Source organism: Cephus cinctus, unplaced genomic scaffold (assembly GCF_000341935.2).
Source record: "Cephus cinctus unplaced genomic scaffold, Ccin1 Ccin1_scaffold0013, whole genome shotgun sequence".
Lineage (NCBI taxonomy): Eukaryota > Metazoa > Arthropoda > Insecta > Hymenoptera > Cephidae > Cephus > Cephus cinctus.
The window spans coordinates 1446054-1464140 of NW_014332762.1; the positions used below are offsets into that span (position 1 = coordinate 1446054).

The 18087-nt window shown below is 42.8% G+C and overlaps 1 protein-coding gene across 5 annotated transcripts in view; it reads left to right on the forward strand.

The window, feature by feature from the left end:
* The window catches only part of LOC112493602, a 99184-nt gene extending 81168 nt beyond the window's left edge, over nt 1–18016 (forward strand). For 2 of the 5 annotated variants that reach the window (XM_025082335.1, XM_015733084.2), the window contains 5 exons: nt 777–1066; nt 5607–5955; nt 9462–9774; nt 14617–14826; nt 15486–18016. In XM_025082335.1, the coding sequence (XP_024938103.1) occupies nt 777–1066; nt 5607–5955; nt 9462–9774; nt 14617–14826; nt 15486–16124 (1801 nt within the window). In that variant the 3' untranslated portion in view covers nt 16125–18016. Of the gene's footprint in view, nt 1–776; nt 1067–5606; nt 6061–9461; nt 9775–14616; nt 14827–15485 lie in introns of those variants that run through there. The other 3 variants (XM_025082336.1, XR_003058967.1, XM_025082341.1) reach the window with 3 other exon arrangements.
* The last annotated feature ends 71 nt before the right edge of the window (nt 18017–18087 follow it).

Consider the following 18087-nt stretch of genomic DNA (forward strand, 5'->3'; position numbering starts at 1 on the left):
CTTTGGACATGATCCAAAAATTCTAGTTATTTTGTCGAGCTAAGTTGGGACGCCTTTGGATAAATGTCCCGTGTATATTTCTTGCACGAAGGTAACGGACGTCAGTGTCAAAATACATTATGAAGGTGAACGTACCTTGTGCGGCGGTACAATTTTGAAAATGAGAATGCCAGTAATTTTTCAGGCTTAACCTTAGCACGTCGGTCAATCAAGACCCTCGTTATTCACCCGAGTGACAGTTTCCCTACAGTATCTATTGGGAGAATTTTTTTTCAAATTCATCACTTTCTTGGATATATGAAAAATATATAATTCATGAAGGAAAACAAGTCTCTTCAAATCGAGATGAAATTCTCGGCTGATTCACAACGATGCGCAATTTCCAACTGCGCCGAGCATCTCGTTTACTCTGTATAAGAAAATTTAGTCCCTCGTTTGCAACTCTCCCTGGAATACATTGAATGCGTCGGGAGCTGCAAGCTCTATAAAACAACAGCGACTAGACAACGAGCCCACTTTACATAAATATATGTTATTTATGCATACGCGAATACATATAGCACACACTGCTTCGGACGTAACGGTGCGCGGAGGAAAATTAAACGCCTACAAGGAATTTCGTGGAAAATTTGTCCATTTCAAAATTTCTACTCTCTCGAAGTCATCGTGCCGTTATGCTTTATGCATGTGAATTCTCCGTTATTTATTTATATAATCTCTGTGAATCCTCTCGAAACGTTCCTCTCTAACGCTCAAACTATCACGCTTGATTTCAGATTGGAGTGCGTGGTGAACGCCCTGTGCCGTGGTCTGAGCCATGCTTCAGTTCACCTGGCCCGGCTGGTCCTCGACATGAATCTGTCCGGGAAACAAGTGTCCCGGGTGTGCGAGGCTCTTCGCGATTGCGTCCAAGTGCAGGCATTGCACTTACCGCACTTAAGCTGCGGCTGCGAAGGGCTGGCCTCGGTCGCCGAGTTACTCAAGGAGAGACCACTGTTAGCACTGAACATCGCTGGATGCTGGGGAGCCAAGAACGAGGATCCATCGAGCTCTGGAATCAGTATGGGTAACACCTCGACCCTCCGATATCGGTACCCAAGAAATCCCACAGGACGAACAGGATAGAATTCTTTATTATTTATACCTCGCAGACATCACGATCCTGAACTCCTCTTAGATGGAGTGGGATGGACCATGTGGATAACACGAAGAGAGACAGAGAGGAAAAATTCCAATTTCTCTTACTGAAATACTCGTGGCGAAAGTATCGAAGTCTTATGCTTTTTCAAACAACAATGGAACCTGCCAATGCAGGTCGACCCAAGTCTGATATTTGATCCACCACCTTAACCACAAGAGTCCTGGATTAACGAGCGAGTCCTGATGAAACTTGGCACGAGATTCTACCGAGTCTTGATCCCACTGGATGGGTTCGATCCGCGTGTAAAACGTGTCGCCTTTCATCCCGTGACAACCGGTTGAAAGTTCTTACTGCGAATGTTTCAGACTGGCTGTCTCGGGCAACGCGATTATTGATTCGCAGAGGAGAGATGTAAATTGTAGGAGAGAAAAGTTTCAACGATGCTCGAGCGTCGAAAGTACTTCTCATTCGAATTCGCACTTGGATCCTCCGACAACTCGTCTCCTAGTTATATGATATCGTATCTAAAACAAAGTACCGAGCAGTGCAGACTTTTCTATGGTTCTATTGGTCTGTTGCGTCGTTGCGTCACTACTTTGGTAAAACGTTGCAATTCTGCTAGGTGGCTGTGAGAAATGAGAGTCGAGGATTCTGAATCGTCGGATACGGCACTGCGGAAGCGCTCGTCCTTCCTATATAGGAGCAATAAAGTGAATTGCCACGGAGCGCATTAAACCTCTGCCTGCTGAAGGTGCCGTACGAAAAAGAACGGAATAAAAATGGCTTCGCACTAAGACACTCAGAGATATTCTTGGATCAATCAACCGTTACTTTTTATATAGTTCGTTAGCGCTTCCGGAACAGGAATGACTTCCGGCGATGTTACTCTTTTAAGAATAAGCGTATATCGATCAAATTACCAAAGCGGTGGCCTGTGTCAGTTGAAAGAACAAATGACGTTTCATCTACTCCGAAGGGATATACCACGACGTTAAACAAGGGTGGTTCGGAGCTCCTTGGAAAACTTTGCTATGACATCACGTATACGAATAACCATAAACCGGTAACGACTTCGAGAAGAACGCCAAGTGCGAATTCCCTACCGTAATCCTGTGAACTTCGAAATTAGGACGATTTCGTCTCGTGCTGTATGTATATGTATACGGATAGAAATTGTATTACGGCTTATATATTTGGGAATCTGTAAAGCGATTATCGATAACCCTTACAATTTCCGTTTGATCGGTACCCCGTCTGACAAATGAAAAGTGACTGTAATAGAAAAGCTAGGGACCTAGATAACTGATTAGTTTCGGATCTCAGTGAGAGTTTGCTAACAATGTTAGTAGGGTCATGGACTTCGCAATTCGCTTGGCAATCCCTTTTGGTCCCATCTGTCGTCTGGCAAGATTGGTGTAGTGGTAGCGGTGGTAATAGATGGCTAGTAGTAGTACTACTACTACTGCCACTAGCAGTGGTACAGTAGTAGTGCCAGCATACAGAGAGCAGTTGAGTTCTCTTGAGAAAAGGGAAGAGACTGGCAATCAGAGAAAAATTGACTCTATCCATCTTAAGCAGGACATTGTAGACAGTTGGTTCCCCCAGGTCATTCCTCAGATTTATATGTGATAATAATAATAATAATACTTTCCCTGCTAAGAGAATGGCTAGAATATATATTTGTGTACCAAAGTACCTAACCTCACAGCCTTCAAATCTTGGAGATACGTTTGGCATCCCTCTCATCTCAGCCGTCTTTCCCACAAACGACACTTTCCAACTGAATTTCCGCTCGCAAATAACGTATTAATCATCGCTGGTCCTTTCTCATCCTTTATAATCACTGGAAACCGTTCTTTGCTTGCCATTTGCTAACCCTCCTTCTGTGCTGTAAGATGCTGTGTATGTATGTATATCTGCACAGCCACACACCATTCTCCATGTTGACTACCCTGCTTCCACAAACAGTCCACCGACCCAAGCTCATTCACTTTTGACGAATGAGTAATTCTCAAGGTATTCGGGGTAGCGATCTTACTTTGTTGTTCTTGTTGTTTCTTCTTAGTAACAGGAACAGTAATTACGGACAGCTGAGTCTCTTTGCTTTATTATGTATTCGAATTCTCTCGGAGACGGACATCTTGTTATTTAGTGAACTTGCCCGGAATTCCATCCCTTATCAGACATCGATTCCAACCTCATATCCGTGATTCTAGTTCTTAAGGTTATATACACTGTATCTTCAAAGCACTACATCTGGTGTCGTGAGACTTTGCTTAGCTTTCCCTATAGTTACCCACTTCAAGTAGCTCGAGTCAGCCAACTAAAAGTAAACCAGCAAATAGTTTTCTGACTAACCGGATCTATTCGCTCAAGATACGTAACAACGAGCTGCTTTACTTTCAAAGACAACAACAATAACAACATGAAATAATAATCATAAATTTTCTCTCTCTCTCTCTCACGTAAAATCACATAGCTCTATCAAGGATAAAAAAAAACAGTGTATAGTGCCTCTATTGAGGGCATTTTCTTACGAAGGCGTTAATGACCCGTAGGCCAGAAGTGCTTTGGAATAACCGAATGGCACAGGAGCACCAGGTTGTACCTACTCAACCACTTGCAAGTTCAATAGAAGCGCCCGTCGCGCAGCTCGACTTTTGAAAGGGGAACTAATGAATTTATCCTTTCTCCGTCGGAGCGATAGGGCACGAAATAAAAATGGCTTAACAGTAGAATAGGCCACGAATATATCTCGACGTATTCGTCGAACGTATTAGACGTATCCCAGTGTACGTCAATACAGCTTCCAGGCAAAGTAATGCATTTTGAATGATACACGATCATTCTCGACGGTCTCACTGTTCGACATCTACATGCTCTGTATTTCGCACCCTGTCCTTAGTGTCTATATACCTTCTCTATACGTACTCCAATAGTTACGTATATCTGCGTACACTACGTGACTGGATATACATATAGTGCAGTATCACGTATATATATATATATATATATATATATATATAAAGCGTACCGCAAGCTTTAGGGCGGAACATTCGAGGCAGCCAGCACCATTGCCGCATCTAGCCCGAGACGTGACGTGGCCAGACAGCCATTTTCAATTGCCTTCTCTTCTCCTGTTTCTCGCCTCTCAAGCTCAAACTACAAAACCCCTCGTCAGTCTGTAATACTCCGAGCGTTTCGATTGACGATCCCGACGTTAACGTTGAATACCATTTATTTTTGTCCCTTTTATTCGCCTCCTTGTTCCCCTTTTATTCCTCACCCTCGTTTAATCTATTAGGATCGGCCGGGTCGGTGAAAAATACGATAACGCTCACTGGACTCCAATGAATCGTTACGGATGAACCTTCGGACACGACTTGTAAATCCGTAAAATCTACTTTGACGTTCATCGTGCTGGCGCCGCCAATTCCATTCACCTATGCACTTCCGCTCTTTCGTTCGTGAGTGCACAGAGAAACGGATTAGCTACTTAGCAAACCAAGCTTCCTTCATGAAATATCCACTATCCAGGTAGCTGCCTCAGGAACACCCTTCCGGATGCTTGTCGAACCTCTGACGGAAGGTAATCCGGGGAAACCTAATGCATTTATACACTTTAGATTATACTGCAGCGACGAACGCGGTCTGCTTAATACCTGAATTAGTGGTTTTCATGAAATAAAAAATGGTCTTAGTAAGCGAAGCTTGAAATCACTATTTTCCTATGACGTTACATTGCCTACGTCTGTTTACACTAGGATATTTACTTGCACTTAGATATGCGATATATTATAGGAACTGCGTTATGCATCAAACTGCGTTGGAACTAGAGTAAATACACGATTGCAACAATCTATTTGGTAGTCTGACGTTTTCCGGTGGAACATTTCAATATTGCTAAATGCATAATTATCCTGGATCATTGTTTAGACACGAAGTTACCGCTTCAGTAATTTACATGGGAGTATAATGCGACTTTATAGAAATGCTTTAGCGACTATTGTGTCTTCCGGTTCTTGCCGGTACGTTTAAAGCTTATTCAAGTACGTCCCCCGTCGTCCTCCTTCCGGAAGCCAGGCTCTTATCTAGTCTTTCGCATTGTAAATCTCACTCACAGTCCACCCGGTTCTTCGGTGCACGCCAGTCCTCTAAATCCCTTGAAAATTATATCCAATCCGGAAACACGTACCGCAGTTAATATCGCGCTAGTTGTTCACTGTCGGGTACAGAAGTGTCGGCAATTATTCTGCCAATAAGTTAATTCAGCTTCCTGTGGGAATTTCTGTATACGTAGCTCGTAGATGCTGATCACATGGACTTTCTCTGCTCTGAGTTGATCAATGTATTATGTAACGTTCAAAGGAAGTATTGCATGGAAAAGAAAAGGTGTCCCTTAAAATAAGACTATTGGATTGGTTTGTCATTTTGTCTGATCTGCGTGTGAAAATTCTTTTTCCAGGCTCAGGATCAGGTTCTGGTAGCAGTGGCTGCGCATCCAGCACCCTTGGCACTTTGCCCTTGAATCGTTGCTGCTCGTCACTTCCACGTGGCGCTCTCGCGGCCTACGGAAGTCTCACGAGACCTGCGACACTTCCGAGACTTCCGTTCGGCTTAGGACTTGGTCCAGGACCGGTTAACGGAACGGGCCCTCTACCGGTGAACGATAGAGACAGAGATAGCAACGGCAGCAGCAAGAGAAACAGCGACAGCGTTCTTTGCCACAGAGTACCTCTGCTACATCCTCTTCCAACCTGCGACGCCTCCAGCCATCAGGGCACTGGCTTTCACGAGATCTTCAATGCCATCAGGTTTCTTAATCTTCAACATTATTTTCAACTCTCGAGCGACTGACTGATGCATGTAATCGTATGCATTTTGCATAAAGCGCATCCAACGTATTCTGCTTTCCCATGGTAATAAATGGAATTCGAAATTTGTTTATACTGAATGCTTCTACATATATATATATGCAGTATATATATATATATATATAGATTTATATACTTGAGACTCGAGTAAACCCAATCAGTTGAACCGCCAAGTGCTATTAAAGTCATCTATCGACCTTCGTAATACTAAATCAAACATTCACTCAGTCAACTTACCTGATAAGATAGAGAGAGAGAGAGAGAGAGAGAGAGAGAGAGAGAGAGAGACGCCAATTTTAATGGTTACGAAATTCCTACGGTATGAAGTTCGCAACGGAATGAGTTTTCTCCGGGCAAATAAGTTATGGAAATTGGTAAGACGAACGCGAATGGCCATTCGCTAAAATATTCAAAAGTCGAATGTCGCTTGTCGCCCCGTTTTAGTTGAAAGGAACGTTAACAAGATATACCGCGCAAAGGTTACTAAAGTTTCTCTTAAGACCCTACTATATCTTCGGTACTAATTGTTGTTTCCCTGGATTCAATCGACGTCGTCAATTGTGTGTCATTGACGTAGGTATACAGGGTGTCCCGCAACCGTTAATTAATTTTTCAGAGGGCGAAAGAGGCTGGAATTGAATTATTTACCGAGTTATTAATAATTAAGGTTTACGTATGAGACGCCGCGCGAGCGCAGATGGACGTAGTTACGTTAAAATTTCCACGGTCTTTAACGCCCTGTAAAATTAATTAACAGTTACGGGAATCCTGTATATGTTCCTGCATATAGTTCCCAGTTGAAAAACGTCTCTCATGAAAATATCATCTTGAGCTCGAGGTGCTAAAACGAGAAGGAGTAAAAAGAAATAATGAACGACCCTTGGACACAGCCCTCTTCGAACAATTAATAATAATTCATAGAGAGAAATGGTCCATGGATGAGATTTCCATTAACGATCCATGTACAATAATTGCAGATCGGAAACGGGAGCCCTTTTAGAAGGGCTTAATATATTTTTTATTTAATATTTCTCGAAAAATATTGTACGTTCCCACGTACGTGGTCAGGCGCATGTGTAACAAGAGCTACAGCATCCCGTAACGTATATTACGGGGACACGTATGTCCTTGTGGAGTAGTGTTTTAATTAAAAATATTCTCACTGCCCTCCTGTGTTATCTGATGCTTCGATTAGAGCAAATTGAAGATAGAAAAATATATTAGCCGCATCGTGGTTACACCGACTCACAGACCATTGTGTTACCTAATTGTAACGATCCACGTATGTTACGTGCTGTTAGTGAATTTTTGCCGTTTTTAGATGGACGATGAAAAACGAGGTGGAGAAAAGTCGAATAAAGGGAGAGAATAGTAATCGGCCACGTGGGCGGCAAAAGGACTCCAATTTTCGTTCGGTGATATCCGACGTGTAGGACGTTGCTTTTTACATGAAATTCTTTTCTCAATCCGATGCCGTAGCGGATCTGGCTCAGAGATTCGTTTTTCGTGGTGGTTCGTTTCCTTTTTTTATCCATTTCATGTTGAGTAAGAAAAATCGATCGATCTCTCTTAATCAAAAGCAGTCTGGCAGCTCCTAGCCGCGGTTCAACGAATCCCGCTACTCCCTCGCCATTCTCGCCATTCTCGCCAGCCATATTGCTCTAGCATGCTCAAGTTTCTCGGCTAGTAGACTTCCGGAAATATAGGTCTCACATGAGCATCGAATCACGTCGAAGCGAGCATGAAGCATCCATTAGCGTGTATCATTCATCATAATCTTTCCCATGTGCCGTTTTGTGGCCACGACCAGTCGTTTTCCGGTTGCCATGACGTTGGGACTCCAGCAGCATGTTAGATAAGTGCCAAGTAAGACCCATGGTATAGGGAATTTTATTGTATGGTGATATATATATTTTTCTTTAATTATAACCATTTTTCGAAACTGGGTTAAACCAGTGTTTTATGAGTGAAACTAGGCTGCCTTTTTTTCCTACTAATTTACTTCTTGTCAGAGTTTACGCGAGGATGCGAGGGAGGACGATTCAGGATGTGAAAAGCTTTTTTACAGGCTCGAATAGAACACAGATGGGTCGAGGCGCGAAGCGTTATGCTTGTTTTGCACCGGAAGTTGAAGCCAGGGCGCGATGAATCAGAGGCTCGCCGAGGGCTGCTCTGCTCGTAAACGAAGAAACAATGGCCGACGCATCAGTAGCAGGTGGACAAACGGCGCACCGTCCAGCTGGGCGTACAGTCAAATAGGCCGGGCTTGTAAATGGATTCGTAAATGAGCTTTTTAATTGCGCGACCGAACGATAATTGCGGCCCATTGTTACTAAAATCGTTGAATCGTTATAGGGCTAGAGGTTCTTAATGGGTTTCGAGGCTAATTGTCTTATTTATTAAGTTTCAAGCTATTTTCATATATTTTATATTTATCTTCCTATTATACCACTCTGTCCTTACAATTCGTATCCTCGTATCGAAACACTTTCCGTAGGTCTTATCCTACAGATTTCTCTAATCACTGTTTTTACGATCTGACAGATTGACGTTTTGCGACCGTCTCCTGGCGGCTCTGCAGTCTCTGACGTTTTTGCGAATAATAGATATAGATAAGCTCAGGGGGCTGATTCGAGTCGCTGGTCAGGTCCTCGCAGTAAAAAATTAAAGCTCAGCGCAGAGCCTGGAGGTTGTTAGGGTTTGTGGTCCATGAGTGTTAAATAACATTCGGTGACATCAATCATCTCCCGGTCGCGATGCTCTGAACGAGATTGTGGGTATCAAGGAACGTAATATATTTCAGGGTACTTTGGACCAAAACAAAATCCTTATCACAATCCTCTATCACTCGGACATCGCAAAGAGACATATTTTCGCGTCATTCGAGCATCCACTGGCCAATAAAAAGACGACTGGATATCGAGTCTCTCTTAGTCGTTAAATGAGAATTACGACAGTTTACCTTTATGTGATTCGTAAAATTGCGAAATCCCCCATTCGCGACATAAATCATCGTAAAAATATAACGAGACCATATACGTACCTCTAGCCACATTTAGAAGTGACTTCCTGGGCTCTAATGCCAGTCGAAGCTTTTTGACTTACGGCCCTGACTTTATCACGGCAAGGCTATTCTCACCGTTCACGAGCTCCTCTTCGCGCGGAAGAACCCATTTCCTTAAGACACTAGTCATCAGCCTTATTTAGTCACTCTGTAAGGAGCTCCTGAGGACGATACCCATTTTCAAAATTTAACAACGGCTTTGCCATTCCTCGCGATAGAGAAAATAAGGTAAACGAATGGCACGATAGTACCGAGACTCGTAAAGTCTTCTAAACTTTATTTTCTCAGGTTAAAAAACGTCCCAGCAGCATCCCTTAGACTTTGCTCAAGTATGAGATCCTGCTTACGAAGGCGAATGATCGATTGACTATGTTCTTTTCAGGGAACCCAACTGTAAACTTCGATCCCTGAACGTGTCGAAGTGTCTCGTCGGTGGCCTGGACGCAGAATGTCTCGGTGAGACCATCCGAAAAGCTAGGAACCTTGACGCCCTGAGGGCTGCCGGTGCTTCCAGACCAGCAGACGTAATGCCGCTCGTTAAGGCTCTCATGGAAGCTCCCTGTCTTCAACTTTTGGACCTGGCCAGTTCTCGCCTGGCCCTCGACGACAACCCTTCCAGACTTCTGTGCCATGCCCTCGTAAGGAACGGAACTCTCAGGCTACTCAGTCTCGAGGGATGGACTTTTCGAATAGAGGTACGTGGGTCCCGAAGGCTCAAACTGTCATCAACGCCAACAGTCCAGGTTAATGAGGGTCTGATATATAATTTACGGAAATTTCATTGTCACTTTATGGCAACGAAATAGGGCCTTGTAATTCGCAATACCCTTGTGGATCTTCATTGGACATTCTATGGACGTTTGCGCCAACACGAATATCCTGGTCACGCTGTGTGTCCCAGGTGCGAAAAACATATGAGAAACCGTACGAGAACCACTTTTAACTTTCTCTGGGGATTCAATACTCAAAGTCAAGATAATATCGTACACCTAACTTATACTCCCTCGTGCACCATGTTGCATTCTAGCTACCCTGAATAGCGCGAACAAACTGAATTCCAACTGTACCTATCCCGATAACAATACCCCAAAAAGTTTGACCATTTCAGTTGGCCAGCCGAAGCCCACATAGTCGTTGGTTACAGTCTCTGCCGCCGAGTTTCCTACTATCCTGCATGTTCCTACTAAAGGCTTAATGCTTCCTTATTAACCTACCTAACCCACTCACAATGGAGCAACCTTCATATTTTACGAACAATTTTCCTCAGTCTGGAAACTCTGGGATGCTGCAATTTAGCCAACTTTGTAATCAGACATCGCAAATATTATCAATAGGAATTTCTTTGCTATTTATATAATATCAGGAAAGCTACATTTATTCCATGTTAAGCATCTAACCCTCTAATAAATTACTTTCGACGGAATTGTCCATTGAACGCAACGTCCTCAGGAAGACTTCGTGTCACCGTAGGACTAATTTAACTCGTCCATTCATTAGGAGTAGACAAGTACTCCTCTACTCCGAGCCCATCCCTTCTGCTTCTCGTTCTCCATATATACAGCATTATCCTTAACAGAATAGAATGAGAAATAGCATGACAGCAAATGGATATGAGATAAAGACAAGGATCGCAGAGCGATACGCATAATACAGGAGTCCTCGTCGTTGCTTTAAGTGGATAATTAATTATCAGCAATACCAACCAGACAAGCGTCCCACGTATCGTTCACCGAGCCACTAATTACGGGACGCCCAACCAGCTTCACCAAGGATTCGTCCCCTAGAGTCTGATAAACCGATTTCTTCTTAGTCCCAAAACCTAAAACCTACATGGCTGAACGGAGAAAGGGATGGTATCGTAGACGATGCTGCAAAACCGATAGCTCATCACACGGCGAATTTAATTGGGGCTCTTTCGTTCGTCAAATTATTCGAAAACGACGTCCCGACGTCGGGCGTCTACACCGACCCTCTGGGAATATATCGAAACCCCCTATAACACCAGGACTGTTATCACACAGATGACTTCCTAACGAATAATAGACTTGGCCGAAGCAAACTGGAGCATCGATAGTACTGTTTACGGACTTTTCTCAGATTGATAAGATCCCTATAGAATTCTAAGTCATCCCTTTGACAAGGACGCAATCTTGATGTCTCGATGGTACCGCCATTCATCCTGAACACGATGGATGCATATCTTACATACCTATATATTTTAGTTCGACTGTCAATTAACCGTCGTGGAAAAGATTTATATACCCAAGTCCCAGGTCAAGTTTCTAGACGTGCAAATAATATTTCACGAGGACGCGCCAAGTTATTTAAAACCGAACCCCCACAGGTTCCCCTCGACAGTCTCGCGTGCCTACGTCGATATAGGGTCTTCGAATACGTCAAAGTTCCTGCTTCTTATCCCGAATCTCGTAAATTCGAAGGTTACTATTATTTATAAGTGACTTTCGAGTCGAGTCAATTTGGCCTCCTTACCGTACCTCCTACTTCCCACTGTATTGCCTGCAATAAATTCTCTAACCTCACATTTTCTGCCTACTGCCTCACTCTGCTCAGTCTCTTCAGGCGCTGCCTGTATTCCATCGCTGCGAATTGCGTACGCCTATGCACGGTCGCAGCATCCTCGTTCCCCACTAGTCTTCATCTCGAAATTTCACCGAGCGCTTTCCTCTCTTTTACTCCCTAGTATACGCCATTCCGTTCTGCATCACTTCATTAGAATATAAGTTACTTAGTATGCCTGGGTACATGGCGAGATATATAACTCTTGGAAAATACGTTAACCGTAGATACATATGTATATAACAGGAAAAGATCGAGAAGGGAATTATATACGTCGACGATTCTCATGAATGGGACCGATTGTTATTTCCGTGCGAAACAAAGCGATATTTAACGTAGCAATGCGCGGCTTGCCGTTTAAAACAATGCCGACCACCCACCACCCCCAGGTTGCTACTCTCTACCATTCTCCTCTCTACCCATATAACAAATCCTACGTATTCCGTAATCCGATATCCTTGAAACAGCTTGACTCCATACTGCCTACACTCTTGCTTAACTCGCTGGGCAATTTACATTAAAATATTATCCTACGGTAAAATCCTACGGATTATGGTTGAACAGGGCGCGAAGTGACGTAGGATTCACGGGAAAGATGAACCCCCGTGTGTTTCCTCGTTTACTATCTTCATGCCAGTGCCGCTTGAAGCAACAGGACTACGAGGGCGTAAAGGTCGAACGATAATTTCAAATAATTTTCGCGACTTCTGATTCTTCCATCCGTAGGGATGAGAGGGGGTGACGTGGAAGAAGGACGGGGATGCTGCTACCAGGATAAATGGGTGGAAGAGGGTGGGCTGGAAGGTCTGAGGGAGGAAAAAAAAAGAGATCATAAATCTCATGATCTGGGAAGAAAATTACTTCCGGCAGCGAGGACCCGAGGAAGTCTCCGAGTCCTCGGGAATCAGCAAGGGTTCTGGGGTTCGGGGCTTGGTAAATTAAGGTACGGGATGCCGCGAGTATATTTGCGAAAAATGTGAGACTTTTTGCGTCATTAGAGCTCGAGCTGTCCCTTTCCTTTTGGCTCTGTATATTGTTCTCGCACTCTTGTATGGTGTATATATATATATATATTTCCTTCTTTCTTTCCTCAGTTCTCTTATCCTCTCCCTCCCCCTCCATAGCATCTTCTTTCTTTGCTCCGTTCTTCGCAATTTCATTCTACGTCCCCGCAAAGGGGACTTTTTGCCCCTGACGCTTTCGTGCCATCCAAATCACCATGAATGAGATCAGTCGTGCAAGCGCCTCTTAGAATCGAACTGCAAAAAGGGGAACGAGACCAAAAGAAAAGTCGCGCCGTGATAACTTTATCGTAAGGACCTTCTGAAAGATAGGATATACACTATATACCTGGATAATGTAAATACTTATAACGAAAAACGGGAAATTTAATCGACTTCCAATCGAGATCTGATTAAACGATTATTGTAGGTAAAAGAATCGATAATCGAAACTGAAGTCCTCAATGATATCTTGATTCGGGGACCGATTGATTAAATTGATCCTAAAGAAAAAAATTGGACAGAGATACGCGCGTGTATATATATATATATATATATATATATATATATATATATATATATATATATAAACCAGTTTACTGAGTAATCGAAATCGGGAGGAACACATATATATAATATCAAACGTGTCCCCCAAGGGTGCGTGTCAGCTTTAAGCTTTTTCTTCCACTGGGTTGACTTGGGTCAAGCCAGATAAATGAACTCGTCCACCCTCCCTTCTTGTTTGCCCACTAGATATAGAATAATCGGCACTCCGCCGTACCCTTCCAACTGTTGATAGAGCATCCCTCTCAAGCTACCCGTCGGCACACTCTTGTCTGCCCACACAAGAATGCTACAGTAGAATCGTACCTGTTTTACAAAAGCTTAAGTGCACTTTGCCATTCTCCGTACGCTTCTTGCGTCAGTTAGTTTTATAGAATATGTATATATATATATATATATAGTAGAGTAAGGATAAAAATTATAGTAGAACTCAAATATATCCTGGATACGTCAATCGAGAGTTTTCGCTATGCACCGACGTGGATAAGATCGTTTGAAATTCCCGCCATGATATTCTCCGTGAAAATCCACGTTGAGCGTCTGCAGTTTTGCATACTGGCTAAGGAGGCAAGTTTACATGGTGAATGGTATATATAACTTGATTGTTCGCGCTTGAAACACCGTACATATTTCCTTGGAGTAATTGTCGTAAGTTATTAAGGTGTTGTTTGCGCCCAACGTTCTGGCTCTTCGTCCCTGTAATTTTCCAACATGGCGCAGCTTAGTTTCCTATTAAAGCTCTCCGGCCGCTGCATTGTTTAGTTTTCGTCTACAAGCATCACGGGGATCGGGTCTTTGGAATTATTTAACGTCGCTACACCAGTAGTGTATTACTAATACGTACAACAGTGAATAAATAACTATACATTCGAGGGCATCCTGTAAATATTCAATTTTACTTACGATCGAACAAGCATGTATACCTCTATGCATATTTATTCCTAGTTCAGGTGTACTCGATCAGTTCTTAAGTGCAAAGGGCCTTCTATCTGTCGTATTCCCATATAGGGTAGACCCTTGCCAAGATTTTGACGTAACTTGGAGTCTGTTAAAATCTACTAAAGCCGTGGCCATAGTGAGGCGTCACGATAATATTATAGTGACACAATATCCTCATGGTGGAGTCGAAAGTGAGGTTAGGTGGCTGCTGTAACTTAAGGACATCATTAAGGCAACCCTGCCAGCTACCGGCAGTTTCGTCCATGATTTTGAGCGTCGCGACGCTTGTAAGCTCTTACTTCGATACCTTAGAAAAGCTCCTAGATCATCGTACACCCTTTGCACTGGGTCTACTCTACCTTTCTACCTATTGCTTTTAATTTAATTTATTCATCTGAACCGACCACGTGGATAACAGTCTATTAACACAGCTTTCGCTCGTTCTCTCCGTTTCAGGAGTCTGACAGTCTGGCCCTGTTCTCGGAACTTCTTCGATACACCAGCGTGAGGGAGCTCAACCTGTGCAACGCAAGGCTGCACCTAGCCGTCCACGAGGGGCCCCTGGCGCGACTGGGACGTCGCGACGACGCGGGTGCTGAACTTCTGAGGGCTGCACCACCAGCTGCCTGCCCTGTCATCGTCTTCCTGAGGCTGGCTGGCTTTCAAGTGAGTCTGCAGGGCACGACGCCTCTGTTGAAGTTTCATGGAAACCCGCCCTATTGGTTCTGGATCATCAATACCACTTGGTCTTTGAATCTAAAAACAGTCTGTAGACACAGGGACAAGACGTATAAGCGTAATGTCAAGTAATTGCCTTTTCGCGATAAGGTACACTCGAGCAAGCTGAAGGATCTGAACTTTGAAAGGGATGAAAGTTCACTCGGGTTACTCTTTATTTCTCCTGTTTCTCTTTATTTCCTTCTTCCTTCTCTTCCTTCCATTCCGTCAAGCAACCTTCTTCCATCGCGAGGTGTACCTACGTCGACGTCGCGGACATGCTGGCTAATTACGCGATTACGACTACAATTCAAGAATTGGAGCGGAACGAAGATAACCCACGAGGCACCAAGCCATTGTGCACAAATGTATTGTAGATTCTACCTACCGTAGCTACGAGACCTGTACTTCCTGTTATAGTACCTAGTGCATCCTCTCTTGGAATATCTTTTCATATCTTCCGAAGTTCCCCGGAGTCTCTAGACGTCACCCTGAGAAATGCATGCTTCCTCCGAGAACGGAATGACCGAATGTGAATTTTTGTTAAATGAACTTCCCTTACTTATCAGTCGAGATAAAAAGTTTTAAGTTATCAATACGACTTTCAGGTGACGGTGAACGACCGACTGGCTCTACGCGGACCCCTCCTGCTACCTTTCCTGGCTGGATTCACCGCGTTGAGCGAACTGGATCTCTCCTTGGATAAATCCGCTATTGGCGGTAGCAGCGACACTTTGCTTTTTATCGACGACAAGATACTGCAGCAGTTCTTTGGATGCTTGTCGTCGCACTTCCGGAATCTGCAGTCGCTCAGCATAAATTTCTGGAGGATCAGTCTGGAGGACAGCGACAAAACTATGCGACAGATAGCGAAGTATCTCAAACTTTGTAATCTGAGCTTCCTCAGGGCTAATGGTTTAAACGTGACCGACAGCGCGAAGAAGGTCCAGATGGAGCACATCTTCGTACAAACTCTTCTTACCAATCTTCAGTATTTAACGTGGCTGTGTCTCGACGGCGTCGACCTCACCGAGACGCAGGCGTCCAGCGTTGGTAAATGCGTCCGCGATAGATATCCTGGAACGAATCTCGAGATCAGCGCGAAGGATGTGAACGTCAAATCTGTAAAGGCACTGGTAGCGGCCATCGAAGAGGGTGGAAGAGCCGAGGTCCTGTATACGGGAGGATCAAATTGTCGACTGAAGATCACAAAGCTACAGAAAAATGGACGTAATAAGAAGAAGTGAAGGATTTACGGAGATCAATCATACTGCGATATCTTGAAAATATTGTAACTTGGACCATAAGGTGAAACGATCTCGTTCACTCGCGCATATTCTCTGGAAACCCAGCGCAAAGTAGTCAACTGTGACGTAAGGGTCTGATAAAGAGGAAGTAACGAATAGGATGGAGATGGGCCCGACTGACTCGAACGCACGTTATCGATCGTGCTCTTCGATTCTATATACCTAATGGCGATTATGATCTGCCAAGCCTGATAAAATTAAAACCGTAAGATCGGCACGGGTTATCCTGATAAGGATTGTTTTTTATTCCCTTATTGATTGTACATCAAGAGAAATCAGTTTTTGGGTGTACCCATGTCCGATTACACGGTATAATTTTAGTCTTACTGTGATTTCATTTATATACAGGATCGCTTTCCTACAGTGTAGCGGATTTCTTTTGAAGAAACCTTTAAGGATGCCCTCATTAACTTGTTAGAGTTGGGTAACTTTTGAAGCCATTTGAAAATAAGGGTGGAACCGAAAGAGAGAGGAAAGAGAATAAGAAAGAAGGGGGTTCTGTTTGTAGCGAGAACCTCTGCGAAGGATTTTAGTTAGAAGGTTGGGGTGAGATTCAATAGGATTTTTTAATAAATTTTTTCGAGAGACCAAGATAATCTGAAGGCTATTGAAGAGGCTGTTACAACTATAGGTACGTACATTGTTGTTAGATGGATTGTAAAATACAAACAAGACAGAGTAATATATATGAGATTAACGGATAATCTAAAAAGAGAAATAAACAAAAGTGAAATGGAACTTGCCGGTGACGTTGTTGGAAACTTGGAAATTTTATTCGAGTAAATTTTAAACCGTAGATCATCAATTGATTACGATTATACCTATAAGATAATATATATATATATAAATATATATGATTATTCTCTGATAAAATATTATATAGTGCGAAGGCTATATTGTATAAAGTAATTTTACGGAGTACTTTGTAAAATTGACTGCCAAACGACATCCTTAGATTAATGAAAGGTTAACGGAAAGAATTATGAAAAGAGAGAGAAGAAATTTATCGCGAGTATTGTAAATTCCCCATTATCGAAAATTCACCTAAATTTGGTTAAGATATCGAGTGATACAATAGCATTTCTAGAGAACGCAATCGCTTCCGATAGCCCAAGGCTTTAAGGAAATAATAAAAAAGAACAGATCGAATTAATACATTTTTTTTCAAATTTCATCCAAACCGACTATCGTGGATATAGCAGATGTTTGCCTACAGGGTGCTCCAAGAGTACTAAGGTATATCCTTCGAAAATTGAAAACAACAGTAACAAGCTTAGAAATGATATCCGAAATATCGTGATATAATATACATATATGTCATCCAATTTATAAAAATTATATTTTTTTTTCGACCCCCCAATATTCAATGCCTCGAGGTTCGGTAAAAAATTTCAATTATTTCCGATCGCTTTATGCCGTTGTTATTGTAAAAATATACTTGAAACCTTTCAGCGTGTTTACGAAGAGAATCGATTTGCGTTACGGAAAATCGCGCACCCATAGCTATAGGTATATCTCGACTAAAGCGTTTACAATGACTTTTTTCATTTTTGATAGTTTGCTATGTAAATAAGATATATCGATTGAAAATTCCTCTATGAAAAAAAAAGACACGAATTATTTGTGCAATTTCTCGCCAATTTAAATCACGGCGAGTAAGCCCAATATTCATTGAGACTAAAGCTGATGCTACATAGGTGTGAATGGCCTGCCGGCCATCTTGATACTATCAAATCAAACTTTGTGACATCAGCTTGAGCAATTTTATTATACAATATTTATGTATTTATATGTGTACACATATCCTCCAAATAAATGTAATATGTGTTTGACATGGTTGTATGAACTTTTTAAGGGTTAAGCGGGGGGGGGGGGGGATTAAAAAAAAAAAAATAAAAGTAAA